General features: G+C 43.2%; 1 protein-coding gene across 3 annotated transcripts in view; it reads right to left on the bottom strand.

The window, feature by feature from the left end:
• Window positions 1-2,759: 2,759 nt before the first annotated feature.
• The window catches only part of RHBDL3 (rhomboid like 3), a 61,777-nt gene continuing 54,568 nt past the window's right edge, over window positions 2,760-9,968 (bottom strand). For all 3 annotated transcript variants that reach the window (XM_030506521.1, XM_030506522.1, XM_030506520.1), the window contains 2 exons: window positions 8,760-8,820; window positions 2,760-8,102 (listed from right to left, as the gene is read on the bottom strand). In XM_030506521.1, the coding sequence (XP_030362381.1) occupies window positions 7,831-8,102; window positions 8,760-8,820 (333 nt within the window). In that variant the 3' untranslated portion in view covers window positions 2,760-7,830. The remainder of the gene's footprint in view (window positions 8,103-8,759; window positions 8,821-9,968) is intronic.

Raw genomic sequence — 9,968 nt, 5'->3', positions numbered from 1 at the left:
TAGTGTGCCTACATTAAATTATAAACTAGTGTTGACCTCGATGTCTCCTGTTTAAAACCCATTATTCACACAATGCAGAGGAGCTGCTAGTGTAGTGTCATAGTGACAGCTGAGGTGACACATGATGTATATGGGCAAGTCAGAGAAGAACATAAAAGTAGTTTGAAAGAAAACAAACCCTTTATTGTCTCACTTATAGGAGCTCTGAGAGGTAACAACATTTTTCCTTGAGAATATTTTACTAATGAGTGAGTGTAGCAGCACCACTCACTAAAACATGTCACCTTTGTTGGTCTGAGACATTTTTAACAAAGTTGGAGCACTGACCGTGTAGTGTTTTGTCTGATCAGGAGGCAGAGAAGAGCTCAGTGCTCAAAAAAACACCAACACAGAAGAAGTTGGGTTGAAGAACGTGTAGCTGTGATCTGGTAGGAGCGTAAGAAACCATTGCACTAGTCCTGTCCTGTGCTAGGTAACGAGTGGGGCCAGGTGTTCTATGTGCCAGACTTCGTATTTACAGAGAGCACTGCTGTGGTCATAAACTGCTCCTGAGATGCAGCCGCAATTGCTTTGCCCAGTCTTAATCCCTGGAATTTTTCAAGAATAAACTGGCTGAAGCGCTGATCAACCTGCACTACCTCTTACAGCTGACCCTGTCCTGAGCGGGAGGTTGGACTGGAAATCATCTGAGGTCTCTTATAACCTGGATTACCCTGGTATCCTGTGACCTGTACTACACTCACTTAGGATTTGTTTTGTTTGCTAGGTAAATTATCATAAATCACTCATCAAAATCCAGATATTTTTAACCTTAACTGTAAGACTTTGCTTAGTCTTGTTGCAGCTTCTCCTCTCCAAGGTAGTGCATTGTTCAGTATCAGTCCCACTGAATTTGTAACTAACTCCATTACAAGTGGACAGTTTCAGTCAGCTTTCTCTGTTGCAAGTTCTTTATCCTGAATTTTCTCAGCACTGCAAGTGGTTGGAATTATGGAAAAACATAACTTCTTGCTTTCTGCAGCCTTTGTTTTAACATATCTCACTTCTGCCAGCTTTGCAGAGACTTGGCCATTCAGTTACCTGACTTCTAGACTCAAGAAGCTCACAAGTACACACACACACTGAAATACACTCTGGTAGTTCATGAAGTTGCAGGTTTTACTGGCATCATCCCATTATAAATTCTACTTTCAAAAACAAAACCAAAGGAAATTAAAGAAAAGCATTATAAATAATGCAGAAGCAGCTGGTTTAGCTGCATGAATACCTGGAGACTATTACACACTTTACTTCCTCCTGCAATCAGCTATTCAAAGCTCAGGATGAAGCACACAAAAGGACAGAAGATGCTGAGATTTGCACTTAATTTGCAGGCCTGAAAGATTTTTATTGTAGATCTAAGGGTCTGATTTAAAACCCTTGGGGGGAAAACAACAGAAAAACCAAAACAACCAACAAACAAATGAACAAACAACCCCCCCAAAACACCCAAACCCAACCAAACACAGCCCTCTCCAGGCCTAGGAATGCAAGTTTAGATTTAACTCCTTCAGACCTCTTGCAGTTCGAATGATCAGGGTCTGGGTTGGGGGTTTCTCCCCTCTTTGCCCCCAAGAGGAGTAGCACACAAAGCAATCAGTATTTCACTTTCCAACACTTATGAGCAATGTTTATGATACAAAATATGATTTGAGCTTGAGGAACAAAATGATAATGACTTTTATGAGTTTGTGTGATCAAGGATGAGTATCAAGGCTGCCAGCTTTTGGCTCCTTCTCTGCCACGGAGATCCTGGAATTGGCAGGTTTTATGCCCTTTAGTTTGCCTTTCCAAAATTATTTTAGCCAGCAAGAAAAATGTATAGTTCTAGCAGAGAGTAACACGTCCTGTATTAACTGACAAACCCCCACAAACCCAGCTTACCTTCTTGCTGAAAGTCCTCAGCTAGTGAATAAACAGATTTAAGCATCTGGAAAGCTCAGTTAAGTGCAGAAAACTAACATCAAGAGCAGAGTCCCACATGAGGCAGCAATGATCTACCTCCCCTTAGGAGTAACAAATCCAACAGCATCTACTGCTAGTTACATCTTCATTTTTTCAAGTTACACTTTAACTCAATGTTTCCCAATAAAAACACAAAATATTTTTCAAAATAAGCCTCCCCCTTCCACACTGGTGGAAGGATTTTTACTATCTAAAATAACTAACTCACTTGGAGGTTTGCTGCAGAACTTCCTGGGTGTCTTGTTCCCACCATTGATTCAAGAGACAAGAATCTCAGTGTTGGCTCTGAGATTTAAAGACATTCAGTAGAGACTGATGTTAAAAACAGAACAACCCTCCACCCCAAGAAAACATTTTGAACAGTCTAATGTACTTGGTCATCAACTTCCCTGCAGTTCTGAGGCCACTACTGCACCAACACAGCAGTTGTCAAATGGTGGGACAAGACCTGAATTTCAATACAAGTCCCAAGCCAGTTATCCTTGTATCTCATGGAGAAATAAAGCAGCAGCTCACCCTCCCCTTCATCCCTTAGACAGACACCCTTAGAGAGACATAAAAAAAGTTATCAATGCATTATTAAAAGATTACATTGCAGAGCTTGAACCCAATTGCTCTTTTGTTAAATACTGTGTTAAGTGTAGCCCTGCTTATAAAACTGCCTTTGAAATGCTTCCTGGTTAGTTTTTGGCATGTCGAACAGCTCAATTTTATATAAAACAAGAAAAAAAGATACAGAAAACAAACAAACAAACCACCAGCAAAAAAATTTAATGGATTCTGCGCTCAAATAATATCATTACAACAAAAATATACAGAATGTGCACGATACAAAAATATTTGGAAACATACCATAGCCTCTTACCTTGCAAGTATCATTTTGTTTTACTAGCCCTTAACGGGGAAGTATCATTTGTTCTGTATTTTAAGGCAGAAAATTACATTGTTTAGTGCTCTGTGTTTAACACTTGGCTGTGTTGGTGGCATTAGTAGTGTAAGCAAAAGAAAAGCTGCATAAATCTAGCTTTATTTGCAAACTAAACAGACACTGTGGGGGAGTCAGAAGACAGTCAGTGACTAACGTGTCTATTAAGCTCACTGGAAATTTGAGGTACTTTTGCATTTTAAATCAGACGTAGGGAATATTTTGTGCTCTTTAGTGTAAAGTACCCTGAAACATAAATTTTTCTGTATTACTACTGGCATTTGAGAAATACCTCATTAGAAAGCTTTTTCCAATTAAAAGCCAATGATTAATGCTGACACTAAAAATACATTTACCTTTAAACAAGCTTGGTTTCTGCCTTATGTGTGATTCTTTCTTTGTAGAGCTGCAAAACGCACTGTTTTCTCTTGTAACCAGCTCTCAGCATCAGTGATTGCAGGAGGAATTTTTGAGTCGCAGCACAGAGCACTGCAGAGCAGCCACTGCTATAAAAGAAACACAACAGCAGCAATATTCAAAGAGGCTGAAACCCCAGAGGTGCTGGCCTTTGCTCTCTAGATCCCAGCTTACCTCCAGAGGTTGCCGGTGTTGAACTACATCCATATCCTCTAGTTCCACTTTGGGTAAAGCCAAAAGCCAAGTGGGTGGGGTTTCCAAAGCGATTGAGCTGAGCTTGGATCTATGTAAACAGACTTTGAGCTCTTTACTCACTGAAGTAGGTGTGAAAGTCCTATCACCATCCTGTGAGACTAAATATTGGCACAGACCAGCAGCTGTCTTGTGAGGTCAGCAGATAGCTATCATTTTAGCACCAGCTCTAAACGTGTCAGATTCCACCCTTCATACCCCAGTTCAAATTGAAACTGTCTAATCTGGGCAGCATAACCCATCAGAAGGGGCAAGGTCTTGGGATACAGAATCCCTGAGCTTTATTTCTAGTCCAGCAACCTCAGACAATGATAATTTCTCTGTCCTCTCCCTCTCCCATTGATAAAATACTTCCTACTGCTAAAGGAGCAAGTAGTGAAGAACCACAGTATGCCACGTAAGTGCTAAGATTCCTCATCGACTGATGGGGAAAGAGTGACATGAGATGTTGTTTTAAGAACTCTAAGTAAACTCAAAAGTAATTCATCAGCATTTTACAGCTCCTCTACACCTCACTCAGAGATGGTTTCTTGCAACCTCCTCTCATCACTCCCTTACAAGCCTCCCCCTCCTCCTTACCAATGTGTGCAAAATTAATCTCTGCCTGTCTCCAAGCATCTAGGACTCAAAGGTGCAATTGGCAAGCCCCATCTTGTGCTGTGCTGTGCCGTGCTGCCGGCAGATGTCCCTGAAGGAGCTCTACAGCCAGCACCCCGGCTCTCCCAGTGTGCACTACTGCTCCCTGCACCCATCCTGGACCAGTGCTGCAATATACTTACTAAAAGGGAAGTCCAGCACAGGTGTGTCCTCACTCAAGGACACAAGCATAAAATAACTTCCTCTAATATGCACTGTTCAAATCCATCTGTCGGTAACAGTCCTTGCCTTCTGCTTTAGCACTGCACATCTGTAAGGTTCAATAGATCCACATTTTCTCTGACTGATGTAAAATCCTCTCAGCAGCTGAAATAAGACCAAAAGAATCACCAAAACCCGACCCTCAGTGGACGGCTCCTTCAGGAACAAGTTGTTGACTGTGACAAGTTGGAACCACAAATGAGCAGAATGCAGAATATTACGTCTCTGACATAAGCCAGCAGCTTCAAGGACGTCTGGAGGTAAAGGAAAAGCCTGGCTGCTATTAGCTCTCTGGTGCTGCAGCACTGTGGCACTCTGGGTGCTAGAAAATAACATCACTGAATTACCTGATACTCTGCAAAAACACATCAAGTTTTCACAGCGTCATTTTAATGATGAAAGAAATATTATAAAAACTTAAGCACTTTGCACTGCTCCTGACTCCTCGAGCTCACAGATTCCTAGCAGACAACAGGCTCTGTGTACAACCTGCTCTATGTATGGGGGGAGAATTCAGTTCTGATGAGCAGGAATGTAAGAGGGTTTCACATCTTCACTCACAATACATCTAATACTGCTTTAAAGTCTGGCCTTTCTGATTCCCAGGGCTGCTTGTAGACTTGCTCAGACAGGGTATGGGGACACAAAATCAAAGTCAGAAAGATGAATAACAGTTTAGAAGAACAAGTTATAAGGTCAACTTCAGAGCTGTTTTCAACCAGTTCATGTCAACTATGTTCATCTATGGATAAAGGACTAAAGAATGGTGCCTGGATTACCCTGCTCAGCTCCCTACTACTCCTGAGCAGAGGCACAGATACGCTGGTCGAAACCAGGCTGATGAAGAAACTGGTGGCCCTTGAACTTGTAGCTTGCTGCTTCACCATAGAGCACACCACTGGCAGGAATAGAAACCTTTACTGGGGAGAAACTGATGGGCATTAAGTAGCTTTCAGCTGAGAAACCACAAATAAAAGTCACTTGGTGCATACTGCACTCTGGTAGGTTATAAAATACTCTGGGATATGCTGCGAAGGAAAATATACCAAAATTTTCCAAAGTTTTCCTAAAACTTCCAGAGAATTCCCATTTCTGCTCACATCTGTTTTAAAGGCATCTGTAATCAGAAAGGCTTAGCAATAGGTGAGGAAAGGAATGACCTCCTTACGTGTTACCCAAGCTCCCGTCAGTATTGTCTTAGCTCTCCTGCTTGCCTGCTGCTCCCCAGGGAGATGATCTCCACTGCTACAGAACTCACAGGGCCAGCACCTGAAATGATGCACATGTAAACTCTTACGACTGCTTTGATCTGGACCCAAACTGCAGAGGTGAAATAGCACAGGAACCAACCCCTTTCCCCAAAACAGAGCTGTGACCCTTATCCCCTCCTCTTCTTCCTTGATCTGAGGACCCATGAACACTGTAGTACCACAACAAAGGTGCAATTGCCCTCAGAGACCCCATTCCTGTGCACAAAGGTGCCAAAATTGTTTCTTTAGCAGGTAAGGCTTATTCCAGGCTGTAGAAACACTTATTTTCTGCCCCTTTTCTTCCCCCAGAGCAACAGGAGTTGTAATATGCATACTCTGGGAGCAGAACTTCACCCTTCCAGATCAGAGAGATTTCTCCCGTAAGAGGCAGAAAAGGGGGCAGCTGATAAGCACTTGTGAATGTCCTCTCCAGGACAGACTCCTCCTAGTTTGTGGTATCTGGCAGCACTCATTGCACAGCTGAGACAATAAAGCCCATGATACAGAGACATTTTGCTACAGAGCAAACACAACTGCTACAGAGTCTGTGAGACGTGCTGTGGAAGGCTCTGGTGGCTGGTGCCTGGGCGCCAGTATGCAAAGAGCAAGAAGGAAGAGAGAAGCTAGTCTAGAGAGACTCCTATGGCTGCTTTATCCAGGCCATCAAACTAGGTGGGTAAATGGGAGAGAAAAGAAGGGCATCCACAATCCTGGACTGTAGTTTGGCAGCTCTCTAAAGTGAGATGAAAAATAACATAAGCACTTTACAGAGAAGAGTACCTATGAGCATTGCTTGTGCCACAGATGTTCCAGTCTGATCCCCAGATCCGTGCAGGCAACGGTATGGGCTGTGCTACAGACCAGACACAGATTGCTAAAACCTGGCTTGGCCAATGTTAAAGAAAAAGGCATCATTGCAACTAACTGTTGCCTGGAGCCCCTGAACACCCCTTGCTTCAGGAAGAGGCTCCTCAGGTTTAGCAGTCACTTTAAAACCAATTTAATCAATTTCACAATGATCACTGCAACACAGTAACACCCTGTCCACTTCAGTGGGAAACCAGTGCTACACACAACCTGATTCAACTCCAGGGACTTCCGTGGACAGATATGGTCCCAAATGGACTGTATGGCTGTAAAGACTAGATAGTCCCCACCCTGCACTGCTATAGGTGATCCTGGTCCCACTTTTCTAGTAAGAACCTGCTGGAAGAGTTGAGATCCTTGCTGGGAGCTCACTGCAGGTTAGGTGTTAGATCAACGTGGCCAGAAATAAAGAGAGAAGAAAACTGCACCTGATTGTCAGCTGATAAAAACACAATTGAACATTTGCCCTCCATTTTCTCCACCCCAAAAAGAACCCGCAGCTACACTCTCTGCCACAGCAGGCTGGGGAGGAGGGATAATGAATTAAAATCAGGTGAAACATGCACAGTAAAAGTCACCTCTGGCTGGGTGTCCACAACACTCTAAGATTCCCAAGGTTTATAGTGCAATTTCATTTGACCTGTAGTTGAAGACCAGTCTCCATCACTTCGGGTGATCGAGTTCTGCTGATTCCTTTGCAAGGTGCATAATACAGGTTTCACCATAGGCTAAAATATCTTAGAAAGCATTCAAGTAATTAGACAGTGGCACTGGTATGGCTGAACAGTCAAATGTGTCCTCAGAAACCAAACCCAAGCTGCCTTGCAAGTACCATGCGAGTCTCTCATGAGCAAACATCTGCTTGTTTCCCTTTTAGTGTTCAGTAATATTGAAGAGATTCCTTCAACCACTGGCCATAATTCCAGCACTGACCTGGAAAATACAAATATCTTGTACAAAATCCTGATGTGTGCTAACAAACCAAGTGCTCAGTGCCCAGGTGTAAGCTGCCCCGTGGGAGCCCTGCCAGGGGAGCAACTGCAGGGTCAGGACAGCCAGTTTTACAGTACCTGCTAGATTTGTGAACAAACTGACCAGCCCAGTCTTTCATGAGATCGTTAAGCTTCTCCTCCAGCACACACCTCTGTTCAAAAGAATCATCCTCCCCTAAGTTAAATATAAAAATAGATCCTCCATCTTCATTCACTTAACATAGCTGACAGATGACTTCTGGTCTCGAGTTTCTGTCCCATGTCATCAGGGAGGGGGAGGTAGCTTTAGATCCAACAGGCTGTAGGCAAAAATGTTCCAGAAGATGGCAAACAAGACAAAAATGACATAAATAGAAAGGAAGATCCACCATAAAGTCTGATCTTGGAGTCTCTGCTCATAGTTCCTCAGGATGATGACACCGAGGGTGATTCCAACCACCACCCCTCCCAGGTGAGCCATGAAGCTGGGGTGTGGGCAGGGTGGGTAAACGGAGGGGTGGAATCGCAGCCACACGGCTCTTCCAAATTCAAAGCTCACTGGAACAAAGACGGAGAAAGAAATTTATTGTCTAGGTCCACTCCTTCTAAAGTCTATCTTGCAGGCAGTACTCCATCCCTGAAGAGATGGAGAGGGAGAAATCGCCTTGTACGGTGAGCACAGGGAAGCTGGGAAGCTATGGCTATGTAACGACTGCAGTGCACAGACATGAACCCTCCCGGGTGGTAAGTGACCTGGGTTTGTGGGAGCATAGACAGGAGGGGGAATAGTCCCCTTTCATAATTTATCCAAAACCACAAAAAAATAAGTTAGACTTTGAAGACAATTCGCAAGATGCATTATACACACATGCTGTTGCCATCCCATATGTGAAATGCTCTATGAAACCTAAGTATTATCATTGCAAAAGCATTCCTTGTTCACAAATTCAAAAAGAAGACAAGTTTATGTCCCAGAGCTTCCCAAATGCCACAAGCTACAGATGCTGGCTAACAACAAATCCTCATTTACAAATGCTAGTGTTGAAAGCCCAAATCTGCATTTGAGAGTGTTGCGGTTTCTGCTTCCAGAACGTCCAGCTGCAGGTTCCTACCAAAACTGGTGCAAAGGCAAACCCCTCTGAATCAGCATGAATTCTTACGACAAGGACAAACAAAACAGGATTGTGTGTGCGCCAAGTATTGCATGATACTTACTACAGATCAAGGCAACAGCCATGCGCAGCAGTTTGAATTGGCACTTCATTCCTGACCAGTTCTGGAAAAGAGACAAGGAAAACAACGTGATGCTGCATGCAAACCTGGGGGGATTTTACATCCAGAACTACAGCGGAGGAGCATCAAGGACGACCAGCCCTGAAACAAACCCGTTCAATATCCTTTGCCACATGCTGTGAACTCTCCACTCACCACACCAAACACAGATCTGTCAATCCCAAAGGACATAACCATAAAGGATATACTGCAGACATGCCCAAGTTATGGACAGTCCAGAACTTCTTTGCCTGGCAGTCCTACTGACTTTCCTTGCCTGACATGCAGCTGTGTGGCATGGTCTTTGGCTGGCCTTGCCATCCTCTGTTCTTCAGACAGACTCATTTTTACCATGTTAGTATGATGTTTCACCTTAAACTCTGACTTGTGAAAATATCTGAATTTACCTACCCTGCAAAACCCTGTTGAATTAGGCTGCATCAAAGAAAATTATGTCAAGTAGTTAATATGACAAAGCTCATCATGATTCACTTGGAGGCACAACACTGTCCTGTACCTCAGGCTCCCCGAAATTCTGCCACTCAGATATTCAGCAGAGCACACACAAGTAACAAGGACCCAATAAAAGCATACCAAGGGCACAGTGTCATACAAAAGCCTGGATTTGGCCTCCTCTGTCTTCAGGCTTGGCCATTAATTTATACAGTGGAATAAGAATCTTTGAATGATAGTCAGAAATCATGGGAGAAATGTGTAAATTCCTCCTTTTTCACTTACACAGATTTTCAAACAGGAAATAGAGGTCATGCCCTGAGGAACTCAGGTGTATTATTACGTACACTGTTATTATGAAGTGTCTGAGTGAAATGCTGCCTGTTGGAGGTGGTGTGAGATAGCAAGCTAGCTAAGCTGCTTGTGAAAAACTCCCTGCTCATCACACTGAAGGAATAAAAAAATGCTTGTAAACTTTAATGGCACTCAGTGACTTTTCAGCCTGCTGAATATTCTGCAATACATATTACATATCTTCAAGTTTTATGTGGGATCTGTCTGTAAATCACTCCTATGACTGCAAAAACACAATCTCTACAAAATAAGTAACTCATTTTCTCTCTCCACAGAGACACCTAACACAGTCAGAAGGCTCTGAACTCATGCTGATTAATGCTGTGTTGCTTCCTTCAGTTTTCA

This window comes from Strigops habroptila, chromosome 14 (assembly GCF_004027225.2).
Source record: "Strigops habroptila isolate Jane chromosome 14, bStrHab1.2.pri, whole genome shotgun sequence".
Lineage (NCBI taxonomy): Eukaryota > Metazoa > Chordata > Aves > Psittaciformes > Psittacidae > Strigops > Strigops habroptila.
Note: the sequence above shows the minus strand (reverse complement) of the source record. Positions and strands in the feature narration are given on the sequence as shown.